This window comes from Rhinichthys klamathensis, unplaced genomic scaffold (genome assembly GCF_029890125.1).
Source record: "Rhinichthys klamathensis goyatoka isolate OS25496 unplaced genomic scaffold, OSU_Roscu_1.1 h1tg000071l_1, whole genome shotgun sequence".
Lineage (NCBI taxonomy): Eukaryota > Metazoa > Chordata > Actinopteri > Cypriniformes > Leuciscidae > Rhinichthys > Rhinichthys klamathensis.
In genome coordinates this window covers 399,819-419,416 of record NW_026606614.1, presented here as the reverse complement: position 1 = coordinate 419,416, position 19,598 = coordinate 399,819, and the positions used below count along the sequence as shown (strand labels likewise).

Sequence of the window (19,598 nt, the reverse complement as noted above, 5' to 3'; positions counted from 1 at the left end):
CTGAATGGTGATGCTGTGAGGAATTGCTTGGCTATGTTGATCTGGAAGTGTTCATTTATCCAGGCTGAGATTTGTGCAGCCCACTGTAAGATCACCAGAGTGGGATGAGAGATAGAGCTGTGAGTCTTCTGCAGTGACCTATTGCTGGTCTCTCCAAGTAATGTTGTGTATTGATGAGAGGAGGGTGCACTGCAAAAAAAATATATTCAATATATTCATAGAACTTCTAATTAATGTTCTGACAATGTTTAAAAAATGTGTAAAAAGCCATGATGTATTGTTTTGAGGATGGTCCAAATTCAAACGTTAATATATGAGAATAATGGGCCCCTGTCTCCATCTACTGGTCAACTATCACACCGTCAGATTTCTAAGACGACTTAATATTGATTTCATTAGAGTTGGTATAGGCCTAGTTATGGCCAAGTGCAGATATGATAGTTTGGAAAAACACTATAATTTTGTATATTCTATTTTATTATATGTATCATGTAATATTTGCTGAAAGTATGTGATGCACAGTGTGATATATTGGTCATTTCCATTGCCCGAGGGTGGCACTCTGATGCAAGTCACTGGTTCTGATTCACAATGCGAATAAATCAATTCAACTGACTCTGGGATTGCTGTAATAGCACTAGCCTATATGTGCAAAATCTCTCTCAGTGTAAATCTGGATACATGAGTGTAAAATAGAAACAGTTTAGGGAAGATCAGGGGCAGGGCCAGGTTTCACACTTTTTTCCTCCAGTAATTATTTATAGAAATTGTTTATGTTTTAAATTTTGTGTATTTAATTTCTTATTCATATGCATTTGTGCATCATTATCTGAGCATATGCATTAAATGTATGTTGTCCCTCTATACGGGGTAAGTTGTCACAATAGAACCTGCTGTTAAACGTCACATGTGCTTTTCAGCAGTAGCCTAGGCTACATAATGAAACAATTATCAAACACAAAACAATAGATGAAACAGCAAAAATGGACCAAAAATATTAAACTATTGTTTTGCCCAATAGATCTTGTCAGTAATAAACCATTTAAAACTTGATATTTAAAACAACAGCATTTAATTAATCCATTAACACTTCAACAGGCGCTTCGGTAAACAAACCAAAATATAAATTAATTGAGTAATGACGAGAGAGAGAGAGAGAGAGAGAGAGAGAGAGAGAGAGAGAGAGAGAGAGAGAGAGAGAGAGAGAGAGAGAGAGAGAGAGAGAGAGAGAGAGAGAGAGAGAGAGAGAGAGAGAACACATCCTGCTGCCATGAAGCCATCATCACGACTGCTAGTGTAGTTATTGTGGAGAAATGACACATGCCCAGTGTGTGCGCGTGAACAGAAGGGAGCTGCTGACCGGGGCTGCTGGCCAAACACACAACACTCTGTCAACCGTCTTCTTTTAAGAGTACAAGAGTTCCTCTACACGAAAACGGTAGGGGTTTTCCTTGTCATTTAAAACTTAACTTTATGCCTCTCAGAAGCGTTTAGTTAGGCTAGATGATAAATTGGAAGAACAGGTGTAACGTCTGCATGGCTTATACAAGACTGCGAAATTATATAAAAGTAGGATTTATCATTTTAAAATTAGGCCTATTGACTTTTGTCGTTTATGTATCGTTAGAAGAAAACACGTTACTTTATTTAATCTTCTTAGCTCCAATTTATTTTATTGTATTTTTGTTTAGCTTAGCATGAGGGTTACGTTGAATATGTAGCCTAAGCTATTTTTCTATTGTAACATCATGTCTTAATACATAACATACATCTCTCATGGATGTAAGGAAATAAAGCTAATCAAATATCCTGTGAATTCAACAACAGATTGGATGCAAAGAAAATAAGTCTTATTAAATTGCATAGGCTACTTTGTGTTGTGTACTTTGTGTTTTAAGTTTATGTATGGAGAGTAGGCATCTGTATGAGGTCTTGTGCTGTAAATACTGTGATTGTGCTCAAACATTCTTCTTTGTGGTGGGAGTGTCCAGTGTCCATTGTATGTTTGTAACCCAAAGTGAATTATAAAACATCCTCTTTCATTTTTTTTTTCCATCAATGAAAGTCAGCAAAGAATGACATCACCAGATAGTCCAGGAAAGAGCATACTGCACACTCACGGGGTGCTGGTGCCATCCGGTATTACTGTGCCTCTAAATTATTGATTAGGTCTAAATCACTGGGGCCAACAGATCTCTGGTAAAATGCTCTCTCTCACTCTTCTTCTGAGATATGAAAATGTGGATGATCATTCTGTCTTGTGCCCCTCATAATGAGATATACATGACAGGTAGATGAAAGGCATGGGAGGATCCCCTAACCTTTACCATCAAAGTTGTGTTCTGTAGGGCACAAATGGCAGCATTAAATCTGACGACAAAAGATCAGCACACACCCAGAAGGACCAGCAGCATTATCTATATTATTTATCAACAGATCTGTGTTGAGACAGGGACTAAATGCCAATCTCAGATTCATTATTAAAATGAATGCACCATGCACAATCACACACATATTTCATCCTCAAGCTCTGGTTGTCCCTGAGACCTTCCTGATGTACACATAAAAAATAAAATAAAAAAGTTACTTTACTAACTTCACTTGACCTAATGTGCAAATATTATTAGATCTGTATTCCATGGTTATTATAGTTATCTCAAATCAACACCAAAACCATAAAACATTTATTACTTATGAAAAATACATTAGCTGAAATAAAATAATAATAATAATATATATATATATATATATATTTCTTTTTTTCAGCTTGCTGCCAAGCAGCATTTCTCATTTTTGTTTGGTTTAAGTTGAAGTACTAAAATTAACAAACTAAAAAAAAAAAAACTAACTAATCTTAAACTAAAATGAAAATTAATAAAACATATATACCGTAAACACATTTAAAACTATAGACATATTTATAAAACTTTAATTAAAAATATAAATATAGCTGCTAGCAGCGATTACGGGCCCAAGTTGGTGCCTTTAGGTAACTGGCTTGGGCCCTCTATCGCTGCTCGCAGCTATATATATATATATATATATATATATATAATAAAAAAATATATATTATAACTATATATAGTGTATATATATATATACAGTATATATATATTATTTAAAAGGGGCAAGACAGAGAATTTTACTTGCCTGACCTGATTAGAACAATGAAAAAATATATATAAAAAAAATAATTAGGGAATCACTAAAACGCGAGAATTATTCTGATTTTACGATACACTCAAATATTCCACAACAAATCCTTTAAATTTAATGATATTCAGCAACATTTAGACCAAAATACCCGACTTCCTTTTAGGCTGGCTTAAAACTTACTGCATGAAAGTTGTTCGGCCCGATAATATCTATATGTGTACCTAGTTTCATATTATTAATTACATGCAATTGTGTTTGATTTATGTACCAAATTTTCAGACCAAGTTTATGGATCAAGTTAATTGAATTAATAAACTAATTAAATAAAAGTATTGTCAATGCACTACAATTAAACTGGTTAAATGCCTTTACTTAAAAAAATACAAGGTTTAAGATATTTATTTTCCTTTTTAATGCAGGCCAAATCACACAGCAGTGAAATGGTTTATCTAAATCCATTCAGCTTCAATTACATAGGAATTCATTAGAATTCATGCCCCATCATTATATTATTAAGGCTATAATGAACAAGCTTGCGATGTCAAGAATTCAGTGCTGGAATGTGTGTGTGTGTGTGTGTGTGGGTGCGATTGAACAGTGTTACACATAAAAACAGACTCCGTCATTTTGTTCATACAGGACATCATTCAAACTGCAAATTGTTTACTTATATTTGTATACACTCGCAATAAAACACAACATTGTGTTTTTGTAAAAAAAATTCAAGTAATACGTCCCCCGAAATGGCGCTAATTTTAAAATTAAACTAAAATGCTCACAGCTGCACATGCATTCATAACTGTGCGCGCCCACGGTGAGGGACGAGCTGAACAGAGTGAACGTTGTTTAGTTCATTCCTTTTTCAATTAATAGGAATTAATTGTAAAAGCTCGCTCTACTCTGCACCATTATTAATGTCTTGTGCGGACGTCCGTATTTTACTTTCGCTTTCAAGTTAGCGATTTTAAAGCCCCCAGCGGTGTCACACGTTGATTAACCGGTGGGAAAATATTCCCATAGTAACATCCCTAATATATTTATATATAAATACAATAGGCCTAGCTGATTTTGAACACATTTTGAATTACATTTTAGAAAGATATGAGACATTTCCTGATTCTTTTTTTGACATTAATTTAATCCCTCTCCATTGCAAAACCGTTTGAGATATTCAATATCAGTTCACAATTTAGCATCTTTAATGTATTTTCATCATGTTGAAAAAGTTTGGCGTGAATAAAATAAACTACTTAGGAGGAGTAGCTAAAAACTCAGAATCTGAAATCCACATTCAAACCAAAATGTTGGTCGTAGCTAATGACTGTAAATTAGAAAGCTGTCCGGCTTGAAGAGTACAATATACATACCTTTTTGGTTTTGACCATGTCAAAAACATTTAGAAAGTGACACACTTCCTGCTGCCAGTTGGTGGCGCTATAACTTTTACTCACAATAGTTACATCCATCTGATCGGCCTCTTACCACGAACACACTGCTGAAGTTTCATCAAGATCAGTTAATGTATGCAGAAGTTATAACACTTCGTGTTTCTCTTTTCTCGCCATAAATTCGTTTCCTCGCCACGGCCAAACCGTTTGAGATATCAAAAATTCAAAATATTATCAAAAACTATAATAGTATCTCAGTGACATTAAAATAACACTTCTGTATTCATATGTTTTATCACAAAGTAGAACATTTGTTTATAATCACTTAAATGTTAAATAAGTTTTTTCAAGCCAATAAATTGACTGACAGAAAAAGGGTTAAGACTGAAATATTATATTTGATAATTTTTTAATAATATTATCCTTTAATTATTTTAATAATATTGTGTGATGTCATCCGACAGCAAACTGAAATTGAACTTGATCATCTTTTATTGTAGAATAAAAGTGCCAAAATGGGAAATGGTTCTATGAAGCTGAATCCTCTCAAGCAGGTCAGTGGCTCGGCCAAATCCAAAAACAATGGGGAAACAAGCTCAGTTCCTCAAGTCCTCAGAGTTAGAGTGGAAGAGTTAGAGAGTCAACTGAAGAAGAAGGATGAAGACTTGAATGCCAAGGAGCTTCAGATCAAACATCTAGAGGAGCAGTTGGCTCAGCAGAGACAGGCCATTTCAGAGATATCTGATGCTTTGAGGAACAAGTGTCTCCAACTCAACAAGCTGCAGGATGCACTGAAGAATCAAGGGGAGTTGGGTCTCCTGCCATCACCTATCAAGGAAAAGGTCAGTCAGTGTCTCACAGGCCTGCTCAGAGATACCCTCAACAGGAGGAAAGGAGCAAAAGCTGGAGTTTCTGCAGAGCCTTCATCCAGAACGTATGATTCCAGCGGTATACCAAAGTTCTACTTTGAGAGTGCACGAGTCTGGAAAGAGCAAAGGTGAGAGATGTAATTCATTTTCTGCTTTTGAGGCCAATTTCCTTCCAGAATTTGATTGTCATTAGTGGTTATGTTAGTATTTGGGACTAGGTATATTTAAGAAATATGCCTACAAATTAATAGAGTAAACTTTTAGACAAAATATTGCCAGTTACTGTATATTTTTGCTCCTCCAATGAAAATAGTTCCAAGCGAAGTCAAAGCGGAATTTATTGCGTGTCTGTTTGAGCAACAGTAATCTCACGATTCACTCATAAATACTTCCCTTGTCGCCACCTACTGGTGTCATGATGATGCACCAACACAGACAGTTTGATTAACTATTACCTGTTATCATCATAAGGAATAAATGTGGTTTAAAGCTGTATGTTTGTTTGCGAATGTAAGATTACCTTAGTAGGTCATGTTATGTGTTTTGTGTGTGCATACTGTATGTGCGTGGTTTTGAACAAGAATATTCATTATTGTATCAAGCATCCTCAAAGAGCTAAAAGAGATGTGCCATTTGTTCATGTTGGTAATTAGTCTGTGTTTTTCATATGCTAAACTCATTATGTTGGGAGGCTTAAATTGGTCTAATCTGCCTGCAAAATACAATGCTGATATTCATAATCCTGTCTCTATTCTAACACTCAAAAAAAGGAAACAACTGGTGCCTTTCAATAGCGAGAACTGTCCAATTAGTCCATCTTGAATAATTTGTTCTCAGTCAACCCATGAACAGTCCAAGGCCCGGTTTCACAGACAGAGCTTAGATTAAGCCAGGATTTAGTTCAATTAGGACATTTAAGTAGCTTTAATAAATGTGCCTTAGAAAAAAAAAAACATTACTGGTGTGCATCTTGAGACAAAACAATGGCACTGACATATTTTAAGATACGTCAGCGCAAGTTGTTTTTAGTTAAAACAGCTCACACATGCATTGTAGTCTGGGACTAGGCTTAAACCTTGTCTGTGAAACCGGGGGTATGAGTAACAATGTCACAGCTATCACAGTTACAAGCAATATATATATATTTTTACCAATATCTTTAACAGTGTAAAGAAGCTCCTCACCGATGCTTTAAATAAGAACCAGTATCTGAGGAGACTGGAAGTGCAACAGGTCAAAGACATGGTGGAATGCATGTATGAGCGGACGTACCAGCAAGGAGAATACGTCATAAAACAAGGAGAGCCGGGAAACCACTTGTTTGTGCTTGCAGGTATGAATCAAGTAATTTAATTATTGCATTATAATCTCTACACTGTAAATAATAATAAACCCACTTTTTGAATTAAATGCAAATTTAATCAGAATGCAACAATTTGTTGCAAAAAAGAAACAATTTGTGTTTAAGTACCGTTTACTCTTACAGATGGCAAGCTGGATGTCTATCAGCACAACAAACTGCTCACATCAATAGCAGTCTGGACCACATTTGGTGAATTAGCCATCTTGTACAATTGCACCAGGACTGCATCGGTCAAAGGTGAAGTATTTCCTTTGTGCTTCATTCTATCTTTCACTTAGATGTGTATGAGTAATATAGTTCTGTTTCTGACAAATATGTTATATAGGGTACTGTAACTTATTTCCACCGAATTCAAATTGTCCCTGCACGAAAGCACTTTGTGTGTTTAGTTCATGCTGTGACCATGGATTGGCCTCATGTAGCCACAGGCTATCAAATAAACACCAGTGAGAACTAAAACACCATTGTTTTGTCTTGTAGTGGTAATCTCATTGGCTTGTCAGTAATTTTGTTTGCTTGTTTGTGTGGCCAGATGTACCGTCTCAAATGCCTTCCCTCATATTATCTTTTATTCCCACTCTTAAAAAAGCACTGGTGTGCAGTAAAACATGGTTACCCATAATATTAAATTATAAATCAGCGTGGTGCATACTTTCAGTGGTTAATTTTTAATGTGATCACTCTTAATATTACAAAAATTATATTTCTTTACACTTGCACTGTTGGTACTTTGATACTTAAATATGTTCTCTACCAAGTCACCATGATAAAATGTAATCACTTCCTAATGGTCCTATTGGAAGCAGCTGTTGTTCCCTGGTCACTGAGTCACTGAAGTTTAAATGGACACCACTCAGGGAGGAACGAGGGAGCTCCTGGTATTTCCCTTACCTGTAGTTTTGTTATGATCACAGCGGCCAGCAATGTGAAAACATGGGCCCTCGATCGAGAAGTCTTTCACAACATCATGCGGATGACTGCCGAGGCTCGACACGAGCAATACCGCCACTTCCTGAGGAGGTAATCCAAACTGTTCATCCCTCCCGCTGTTTACTGTGTTGTCCTACCACATAATGTGCAGTCAAGTAATAGCTGGACCTGAAAACATCAAAGTACGGCTTTTGCATGAAACGTTGTAGAGATCAAACAAACAAATAAAGCATAGCTAGGAATGTTTTTTTTTTTGGAGGCATTAGCCATGCTATTAATGATGTTAATGTTAGTTCACGGTCTGGTTGAAGTGACCTCTGTGACCTTGCTTATATAACTATCAGTTTAAATGGCAAACATGAAAGGAGGAAAATGTTATAATTCAATTTGAGTGCTCTTAAAGACATTCTAATAAGAAAGGATTGTGAGATAGTATCTTATATTAGATGAAATAGAACTGAACTGAAACAGAACTGTTCTCCATAACCATCAGTTCAATCCGAGTCAAAGGGGCAATCTTAAATTGTTTGTATCAGTTTAGTCATATGAGAGTCATAGATCAAAATTTAAACCAATATGTTTTGAATAAGACAAATGAACATTAAATGTTGATTAAATGCATAAAAGGCAAAAATGCCCAAAATATATATTTTAGAAAATGATGTTTGATTGCTTGTCTCCTACAAATGTCCTAACCTTTATTTTATTTTATTTTATTTTATTTTATTTTATTTTATTTTATTTTATTTTATTTTATTTTATTTTATTTTATTTTATTTTATTTTATTTTATTTTATTTTATTTTATTTTATTTTATTTTATTTTATTTTATTTTATTTTATTTTAGTGTTTCACTTCTTTCTAGTCTACCTGGGGACAAACTAACTAAGATTGTGGACTGCTTAGAGGTGGTAAGTAAAACCTTTTAACATTATTAAAATTTGGTGATTCAAAAAAGCTAACCAGCCCCATCTGATCCAAAATATCTATCTGTGGTAAAGTTTTCAGATGTATAAATCCAAACCGACAATTTTGGACAAGCAGTGTTGATATTGCATCTTTCATCACTTGGCCCTGTATATTGTTACCATAGTTATTTGACTACGGCTGGGTGAAGTGTTCGCTCCAATCGAGGGGACGAGTGATTTGTTAAAGATGTTTGTAGCAGCCAGTGTAGGCTGCTGACTGATTTATTCCATTTCTCCATGAGGGGCCAAGTGAATTTTTCTAAAAGAGTGTGGGCTTTGTCAACTCAACGTCAAATAAGCATCCTCATGTTCTTCCATGCTGAAAAAACATCAAGGGCATTCTTCTCGATTGTCGGCCCCTGGGGTAGAATGGGAGAATGTCGTTATTCAATCACTCCGATGGAGTTGATTATATTCCCCTCTCTAGAGGTAAAGAAGCAATGTAACCCAATAGTGGCCCAGATGTTTTGGACTGAAACATGCAGATAATGTGGAACTCTATCATTAAACAGTGGGGAATGGAATGCAGATGGGATGCTAGAAGAAGACACATGTTTTGAGACCCTCAGGAGTGTGGCATACCTAGAGAGCTTCTCTAATGACACAGCAGAGCTCTGTCAGGAAGACAGTTGGGGATGGAGATCAGTGGAGTACATGCACCAGAGAAATTAAAACTCAAAGAATGTCTTGGGATGCCTTTGATGGACAGCTATAATGTTCTAGAATGGTTTAATGATTCAGTTTTGGCAAAACTCAGATTTGAAAAATTCGAAACAAGATTTAATCTCAAATTTCAGGTGAATCGTTCCATTGAATTGGAGGGATATCAGTTCAAGCACAGTGTTCTCAAGCTCTAGGCAACCAAAGTACCCAGCTGGCATTTTAACGTCGAGTCACTGTTGAATCAACGTCAGGTGCCAGTGTTGGATAACCGTTGAATTTTGTTTAGATTTTGCAAATCAGATTGCAAATTGGATTTTGGAACAACGTTATTTTTCTACTGATATATTTCAACAAAATGTTTAAAAGTCATGGTTGTAAAAACAATGTTGATTTGACGTACAACTCAAATTTTTTTGATATTTCTATGTTGAATCCGTAGTGAGTCAACAACACAACTTCAACTATTTGGTGTTCAACGTTGTTTTAACGTTGAATTAATGTTTTTTCATAAACTGACATTATTTCAACCACATTTAAACGTTTAATGTCAGTCGAATGCCAGCTGGGTACAGTAACAAAACCCCCCACAAATTTTAGTCTAGTAAACAGCTTATTCTGGAGTATTAAAGCCAGTTCCAAAATGCTGTTTTGTTGTTGTTATTTATTATAAAAAGCTGAACTGTTTTAATGGTTAGTGAAGTGCTACCTTACGGTCAACTGTACAATTTAAAGGGCTAGGTCACCCAAAAAGAAAAATTCTGTCATCATTTACTCACCCTCAAGTTGTTCCAAACCTGCATGAATTTTTTCCTTCTGCTGAACAAAAATATCTTGTGTTTAGCAGAAGAAAGAAATTCATACTGGTTTGAAACAACTTGAGGGTGAGTAAATGACAGAATTTTAATTTTTGGGTGACCTAGCCTTTTAACTTCTACTGAGGAAACACATTTTATGAAATTTGACAAGTATGTAAGTAAGCAATAAGTGTAGGAGACATATCTTCTTATATCATTGTGAAAGCAGACATGGCGGCCTTCCTGTTGTCTCCCTCAGGGAACCTCTCCGGGAAAATGACAGCAGTGGGTTGATGGTAAAATCAATAGCTAAATGAGTTTTGTCTTGCGTTTGCTGAACAGGAGTATTATAATAAAGGAGACTACATCATCCGGGAGGGAGAAGAAGGAAACACTTTTTACATAATCGCCAATGGAAAGGTAATTTGCAATCTATTATCATCAATTTGTTTTGTTTTGTGTATTTACTGTATTTAGCGTACTATGCTTAACATTAAGTCATGTCTCATTACACGAGGTTACATATACTTAAAATGAATTACTACTATAATTTAAAATGTAAAAACTGATGTGCTTTTGCTACATACATACATACACTACCCAGGTTATGCTATGTACTCACACCATTCAATGCTAAAGCTAAACCATCAAAAAATAAAAGTGATTTATCCCATTTGAGGAACCACTTTTCCACTCCACTAATCCTCATGGACTTCACTGCAGACACCGATCTGGGTCTTTGGGAGGTCGAGCGCATTCAGATAAATCAGTAATTCGACACCGAAGGGGTTAAGAGACAGGACTCTCCACTGGGAAGCTACAGGAACTGTTTAGCATGAGCTAGTCAGGCTCGGATCCCCTGTTCATTTCTGCTCTACTGTCGCTCAAGACGGGGGGAAGGAAGAGGTTTTACTGAGGGGGAGAGAATTTAATTACCGGAAATGATGGTTCTCGTCAGCCTGTCGCCACCATGTCCGAGAGTGTTTTGGGAATAAGACCATTAGTGCTGGCCACCAAAAACTGCCTATCAGAAAGGTCAAGAGGGTCATCGTGTTTTAGTGGATCATTCTATAGAGAATTGAGAATGAACGAACGAACTAACTCCATTTCTCCAATCATTATTATTGAAAACACTAACTAATACTCAAAAACTAATATGGTTTGTTCGTTTTCAAATGCAACCTCTGTCTTTCGCTGTTGCTCAGATTAAAGTCACACAGAGCACACAGGATCATGAAGAGCCTCAGATCATCAACACCTTGGGGAAAGGGGATTATTTCGGAGAGAAGGCCCTCATCAGGTGCTGTCCTTCTTCAATCCCCAGCTCAATTCTCATGTCCCCATTTAATCCTATTTCAATAACCATTTGGTATATGGGGACTTTTAGCATCACTGCAGTAGCAGAGAGCATCATCTTTGTCTCGTCAACATGTATATTAGTTAATAGAATATTACAAACATATTCATAGAACTGTCATTTTAGGAGCCATTTTTAGCTCAGTTTATGTCTAATGCACTTTATGTGTTCCTACTTTGCCAAACTACAGTGATGATGTCAGATCTGCAAATATAATAGCAGATGAGGATGGGGTGGAATGCCTTGTCATTGATCGAGAGTGAGTTCACACTTGAAGATCATCGTCATTCAATTGATTATGTTTCTTGTAGTTTGTGACTAACAACGCTTTTCTCTTAGAACCTTCAGTCAAACTGTTGGAACTTTTGATGAGCTTAAGAAGTACCTCCAGAGCTATGTCGAGAATTTAGCACGAGACGATAAGAAAAGAAAGGCTAAGTAAGTTTATATATATATATATATACGTGTACATATTGTATATTATGTAGTGTGAATATAAGAATATCTCAACTGGTTGGAGCTATTTGGAAAATGGCAGATTTTACTTTCTAGATTTAAGCATGTGAATCTCCAATCCACCTATTTATCTATATTGTATATACAGTGGGGTCCAAAAGTCTGAGACCACTCATATAAATGCTTCTCTTTTGTAATTTTATTACTTAAAATTACTTTATTAAAAGAGCAAGGGTCAGTGTCTCAAATTTGCTCATTTGTTTAGTGGCCAAGAAATAATGCCAAGAAATAATAGTATTTTTTCCTTTTCAGCTGTTTAGTACACTTTAAAAAATGCTGGGTTGTTTCAACCCAAATTTGGGTCAAATATGGACAAACCCAAATGTTGGGTTAAAAATGTAATTAAAAAATTTACAGTTGAAAGTGAAAGTTGAAGTTGGGTTAAAATTTTAAATTAAATTTTTAACCCAACCCAGCTGGCATTTTAACGTCGAGTCACTGTTGAATCAACGTCAGGTGCCAGTGTTGGATAACCGTTGAATTGTGTTTAGATTTTGCAAATCAGATTGCAAATTGGATTTTGGAACAACGTTATTTTTCTACTGATATATTTCAACAAAATGTTTAAAAGTCATGGTTGTAAAAACAATGTTGATTTGACGTACAACTCAATTTTTTTTGATATTTCTATGTTGAATCCGTAGTGAGTCAACAACACAACTTCAACTATTTGGTGTTCAACGTTGTTTTAACGTTGAATTAATGTTTTTTCATAAACTGACATTATTTCAACCACATTTAAACGTTTAATGTCAGTCGAATGCCAGCTGGGAACATTTGGGTTGGTCCATATTTGACCCAAATTTGGGTTAAAACAACCCAGCATTGTTTAGAGTGTAACCAATCAAAAATTAGACAAATTTGCCACTCTGTATAATTGTCTTAAACGGAATGACCAAAATAATGACAATCCCTTATCTCTGAAAATCCTTACTTTTTCTATTAGAAGGTCGGGAAGCTGCACCCCACCAACCACACCAGTGTCACATGATATGATAGAGCTGAAAGAGACAGAGAGCAGCTTTGCATCCACTATACCCTTCAGCTGCCTCGAGGTTATTGCCACGCTGGGAGTTGGGGGCTTTGGCAGAGTTGAATTGGTTAGAAGCTTGTTCACAATAATCACACTTCTTCTTTATGATATAAATCATTCCCACAAAGTGAGGGAGTGAGATGAGCAATAATGATGCCTTTTTTTGCTCTAGGTGAAAGTGAAGCATGAGAATGTGACGTTTGCTCTGAAATGCATCAAGAAACGGCACATCGTGGATAACAGACAGGAAGAGCACATCTACTCAGAGAGGAGGATCTTGCTTGAAACAAACTCTCCTTTTATTGTAAAGTATGTTCATCTAGTCATCAGTGATCAGACTGTTTTAGGAAAGCCTGTTTAGTCTTGTGAGTTTTAGGAAATATCGGAAGATCTTAAAGATAATCTGATCATTGAATTTCCCTGTTCATTGCTTTTGAAGAGATATTCATGATGAATCCCCTTAGTGTTCACATGATTACATTGAGAGAAGGTCCATACCTAAAATGCTTCATTTAACCAAACATAAGAGAAGTCAGTGGCAGTGAATGTTACTGCAAGCTGTGAATTTCAAAACTTTTGTTTTGATCTGATCTGTACATTTTTGCTCTTAGAATGTACTGCACTTTCAAAGACAACAAGTATGTATACATGCTGTTGGAGGCATGTCTGGGTGGAGAAATCTGGAGTCTTCTGAGAGACAGGTGAGCTCCATTTCATGCTAGGGTGACCAAAAGCTGGACAGTCCCGGAATCGGGAGCTTTGTTCCTCGTCCTGCGTCCCGCGAGACATAAGCAGTGTCCCGCATTTCAACGTTTTTTTTTCTTCCCTGAAATTTACAATACCACAAATACAAATATAAAACTAAATATGCGATTGCCGTTTAAAAAAATCAATTTGCACAACCGTCATGTTCTAGCTAGAGCGGGAAAATTACCAACCAATGCACTCGTAAAGTGGGATTTTTCCTGATGAAACTGGACGGAGCCAAGGAATCAGTGTGGACCTCATCAAAACTCGTTAAAAACAGCTACACCAGCCAGCACTTCCTCTAGACACATACTGGATAAGAACATCCTGATCAAACCTAGTTTGAACAAAGTTCAAGATGCATTGAATCCGGTAAAACGCATTTGATGTTTGCATAGTCTACCCAGAAAACAGAATGTTCCCCCATCTTTAGTATTTGGTTCCCGTTTGGTTATTTTTTGGAGAACCAAATAACAACGTTCTAGGAACATTCTTTTTAGGTTTTATTTTTTGCAACCATAAAATAACATTTCCAGAAAGTTGCAGTGAGGTTATTTTTAAATAACCTAAAAATAACTTGCACAAAGTGTTCCCTAATGGTTATTTTTAGGTTATTATTTAATAAACATGTAAAATAACCTTCCAATTAAAACGTGGCAGATGTTTTTGTATAATGACCTATACAGAGCTCTGACATTATTTTAATAGAGCATTTATGTTGAAATGAGATCAATCAAAACACGTTTATAATGATCAGATAAATCCAACTTTATAGCTAAAATATTAAGTCAGGGTTAAGCATAGTGTGAAAAGCACAGAAATCATAAATTACAGTAATACGTTTGTTTCTATCTTCATTGACTGCACGTCTCTGATCTCGCGCCTCTTATACTATACTGGGTCGCTGGTGTGCTGCATGAATACTGACGTACAGCAGGGTTATTAGGGGAATGTTCTGGGAACGTTAGAATAAAATTAGGGGAAAGTTAGAATAACGTTAGGTGAACGTTAAAATAATGTTCGAAAAAAATTAGGGGAATGTTAAAGTAACGTTGGAAAAACGTTAGAGCAACGTTAAAGTGACGTTGGAATAATGTTAGGGGAACGTTAGAATAACGTTAAAGTAATGGTAGAATATTTAGGGGAACGTTAAAGTAACGTTATGTTAGAATGTTATTCTAACATTACTTTAACGCTATACTAACGTTTCCCTAACGCTATTTTAACGTTGCTCAAAAATTGTCAGCTAGTAGTGGGTAAAAAAGGAAAATAAACTAGGCGCTACTTAAGGAAATTTATTTTGAGACAAAATGTGATTTTTATTTATTAGCCTTTTACTCAGTTCATTATATTTAGCAGACTGAATAAGTTCTGTAATGTAAATGACTTTGCATCACTCGAACCAGGGCAAATTGAGTGCCAGTCACAGACCCGCTCACAATTTATTAACAAAGCTTATTTGCAATTTAACGTTATCATCCAACGTGATGTCACATAGGCTTTCCAACTAATGTAAATCAGTATTTACATAGTATAGTAAATGTATCTCTCCCACACGTGTCCAGCATAATCACGTCTACCTATTTCATGCATCCGGAACAGCTACAGTTTTACTGGTTTGATGCATATGCTAAACGTTTCTGTTTTGATCCAGGGGGAGTTTTGATGAGTACACTACCAAGTTCTGTGTGGGCTGTGTAACAGAGGCCTTTGACTACCTACACAACAACGGCATCATATACAGAGACCTGAAGCCTGAGAATCTGATGCTGGATACAGATGGATACGTCAAATTGGTGAGCAGAAGTCAGCAAACTTCACTTCGAATTCACTTATTAAACTCAGTGCAGCGATACTGAGTCCAAGCATGTTTACTCAGGTGGATTTTGGCTTTGCTAAGAAGCTCAAGTGTGGCCAGAAGACCTGGACGTTCTGTGGGACTCCAGAGTATGTTGCACCTGAGATCATTCTCAATAAAGGTCACGGTCTCAGTGTGGACTTCTGGTCTCTTGGAATCCTGATCTTTGAACTTCTTACAGGAAGGTTTGCATCAGCTCAAGTTCTAGTGGAACACATTTAATAATACAAATGCATGAAAGACCTACTCTAATGTATTTGATCTGATTGTTCCTTAAGCCCCCCCTTTACTGGCTCAGATCAGATGATTATATACACATTCATTCTGAAAGGAATTGAGAAGATGGATTTCCCTAAAAAGATCACCAAGAGGCCAGGTGACCTTATCCGAAAGCTGTGCAGGTACGATCATGCATCCTTCTTAACTTATTCTTATGTATTTTACCTGTTTTCGGAAACTATTCAGCCTCTGCAATATATCATAAAATGATTTTGCTGTTCTCTTTTTTTATGAAGACAAAACCCTTCAGAGCGACTGGGCAATCTAAAGAATGGAATAACTGATATTAAAAAACACAGGTAAGTGTACAACAGTCAAAATCTGGTGCTGTTTGACTAAAAAATATCCCCAATTTCATCAATTTGACTGTCTTATGCTATATTTATTAACACAAAATTAGCAAAATATTTAACTGTATTATCTCATATGTTTTCACAAAATATTGGTCAGAACCCTCAGACGTTGTACACTCAAAGACATTCATTTAAGTAGTTGCTTAGATAGTTACCCAAACACTATACTGAATTATGGATATATTGTGGTTGCAGATATTACTACAGATATTTTACTTGTTTTTGTCTTTCATTTTCAGATTTCTCATGTTTGAAAAAAACACACTTATGCTTGGTTTTTCATAATGGTGCAGACTAAATTAGATGGTACCCTAAATAACCCAAGATCTCTGGAATTTGTTCCATCAGTAACACATGTCACTCCTAATCAAATCAATCAGTAAATCTTAGGAGATTCTAATCTTGACCTTTATGGATGTTCTGGCTTTTTCTGGGCCTGCTCTTATATAGGCCTGAACTTACACAGCCTTTGGACTAAATTGATGCTTTGCTCTTTTTCCTTTGCCCCTAAACAGGTTTCTATCATGTTAGCAAACATTACATTTGCATTCAGTGGGCATCCATAAACACTAACTTTGAAATTGGTATCATTGTTACCTACATACATTTTACAACGGTTATTAAATTCATGATGTTGTTCGTTGGTGTTTAGATGGTTTACAGGATTTAGCTGGAGTGGTATGAAATCCAGAAGTCTGATATCACCACTTAAAAGAGAGGTAAGACAAACATCATCTAGAGATTTTTATGGGATCACGTATCATAAAATGACATGCGCACTACCATTCAAAAGTTTGGGGTCAGAGTCTTGTATGTTCACCAAGGTCGCATTTATTTGAACAAACATTACGTAAAAACAGTAATATTGTGAAATGTACAATTATAAACAACTCCTTTCTATGTATTGTACCATATCATTTATTGCTGTGATGCTAAAGCTGTATATTCAGCATCATTAATTCAGTCTTCAGTGTCACATGATCCTTCAGAAATTAGTCTAATATGAAGATTTGATGCTCGAGAAACATTTCTTCTTATTATCAATGTTGAAAACATTGTGCTGCTTAATGTTTTTGTGGAAACATGATTTTTTTTCAAGTATTTTTGATGAATCGAACATTCAAAAGAACAGCATTTATTTGAGATAGAAATCTTTTGTAACATTATAAATATCTTTACTGTCACCTTTGACCAATTGAATGCATCCCTGCTAAATAAAAGTAGAAAACATCTTATTGACCTCAAACTTTTGCACAGTATTGTATCAGTATATAATATCATCTTGTTTTTTCCTTTTCTTTCTGATCCTCTCACTATTTATTTGATCTGTCTCTTTCTTCTTCTCCAGGTGAAGGGACCCACTGACCACAGTTACTTTGACAGTTATCCTCCTGAAGAAGAAATCCCTCCAGATGAAATGTCGGGTTGGGACACCGACTTCTAACTGACCCCTCGATGCACCCATGTGCTCAAACATTTTGAGTTAAACAAAACTCTTCTGCCGTTTGTCATCTCCAACATGCCAGCCTTTTCCCCAAGGAACCTTAGACCATGAAGCCAACAGAACCCGTGTATGTGTTGCAACAATGGACTCCTTGACCGAAGGCTGCTGTTAGTGCAGTGGGAGGCACAGCAGAGGAGGAGAGACATTGTTTCAGAAACGATGTTCAGATGTACTCATTCATTGCGATTATAAACATTGTTGAAGTGACTGAAACTGTACCACCGAGATGTCAGAGCAGGATCAGTCTGTGAGAATGATGTAGCTGGGGCATCATAGACGAGCATGGTGTGAAACCATTGGTAATATTTACCTTTAGACATGTGGAACGGATTGTGGTTTGGCAGGAGGGTGAGATGTTCCCTGTTTTAGAAGCGTTGGTGATGTCACGTATTTGAGCTCCTGGAGGTAATGACCACCTGTGACTGTGAATGCCACTGATGAGGTTTCAAAGGTTAACCTCAGTGGGTTTGTGCAACTCCAGCAGAGTTATGTGAAAAGTAATATTTTTAGCATACTTCAGGTGACTCGAACCTCTGCATCTGAGCCAGATATGTTTGTGCTGATGTAATGTTTGCCGCTTGCTTATTTTATCCTTGTGAATAGGAAAAATGTCTTTCTTTTTTGTGAGAATTTAGTTGTTTTTTTTTAGGCATCCTGCAAGATTCTACAAAGATATTTTACATGAATTGTATATTAAAATGTTATCTAAAATGTAAAAAATGAGCATTTCTTCCTTTTTATTCCCAGCACATTTCAAGTTCAGCCGTTATTGCACATTAGCGATTTGTAAGTATCTATTAAATAATGGACTTTGATGTTTGTGTGGTAACTTTCCAGACCTTATTGACCCATTAAGGAATTTACATCATGGATGTTCCATGATGCAACAATCTCAATATAATTTTTGATTGCATAACAATGCAATCAATATTCAGTAAAGTTCTGCTTTATCGCCAGAGGGCTGAGTCCTTTAACACATGATAGATAAATAAACACATGGCTACATAATTCTTAAAACTTTATTGATTTCCTCGAACAATCTGCCGAAAGGGATTCTTTCAACTAGGGAGATGTTACAAAAAGAAGCATTCTCGCTCATTTGACATGAGTCATGTGATTGCTTCCTTTTGCACCCCGTCTAACCTTTGTGCAGCAAAGCTCAATGAATATTTAATGAACCCCTCTGTGCTTCACAAAATTAAGATACAGAAGGCATCATACAGACAATAAATAAATGCTTTTAAAGGTCATTTCCATATACAAATATAATTTCTTATGAAGCTTATCATACAAAGCACATCCTTTCACCTACAGCATAACATTTACAAAACACACAGTGTGGCGGAAGCCTTCCAAAAAATATATTACAAAAATGCTAAAGGAGTGCTTTACATAGTGTGTTTTGACGTATGTATTATATATTAAGATAATAGCCCACTTTTACATATATGTGTTCATTTCTCTGTTGTCAAAAAACAAAAAAACACACACACCTTTTATGAACATGCAGCTTGTGATATGTCTTTGCTTTAGTTCTATGCTAAAAACAGTACAAGATGTATACAGAAAACATTATTGGAACAAAATATCACATTTTATCCAAATAAACTGATAGACTTAAAATATTCTGCCAAAATAAGACATTACATGTTACACTCATCTTTGTGAAATATAAATATTCTAGTAGAATATAAGTTGTATTTAATGATGGATTAACCTTTTAATGTTAAGGCACTTTATATAGGCAGTGTTGTGTTAAAGAGACAAAGGCTAAATAATCTACATACAATTGTCATAATCACCTTCCTGAATAAATTGTT

The 19,598-nt window shown here is 35.9% G+C and overlaps 1 protein-coding gene across 1 annotated transcript; it reads left to right on the top strand.

Moving 5' to 3' along the window:
* Window positions 1-1,314: 1,314 nt before the first annotated feature.
* Window positions 1,315-17,918, top strand: prkg2 (protein kinase cGMP-dependent 2). Its single transcript, XM_056250565.1, has 19 exons — window positions 1,315-1,438; window positions 5,045-5,541; window positions 6,580-6,746; window positions 6,900-7,013; window positions 7,691-7,796; window positions 8,554-8,617; window positions 10,474-10,551; window positions 11,337-11,431; window positions 11,679-11,747; window positions 11,828-11,926; window positions 12,951-13,104; window positions 13,210-13,346; window positions 13,649-13,738; window positions 15,439-15,580; window positions 15,664-15,827; window positions 15,921-16,043; window positions 16,158-16,220; window positions 16,927-16,993; window positions 17,623-17,918. Exons 2-19 carry the CDS (start codon window positions 5,060-5,062, stop codon window positions 17,716-17,718), a joined length of 2,310 nt encoding a protein of 769 aa, XP_056106540.1. The 5' UTR covers window positions 1,315-1,438; window positions 5,045-5,059; the 3' UTR covers window positions 17,719-17,918.
* The last annotated feature ends 1,680 nt before the right edge of the window (window positions 17,919-19,598 follow it).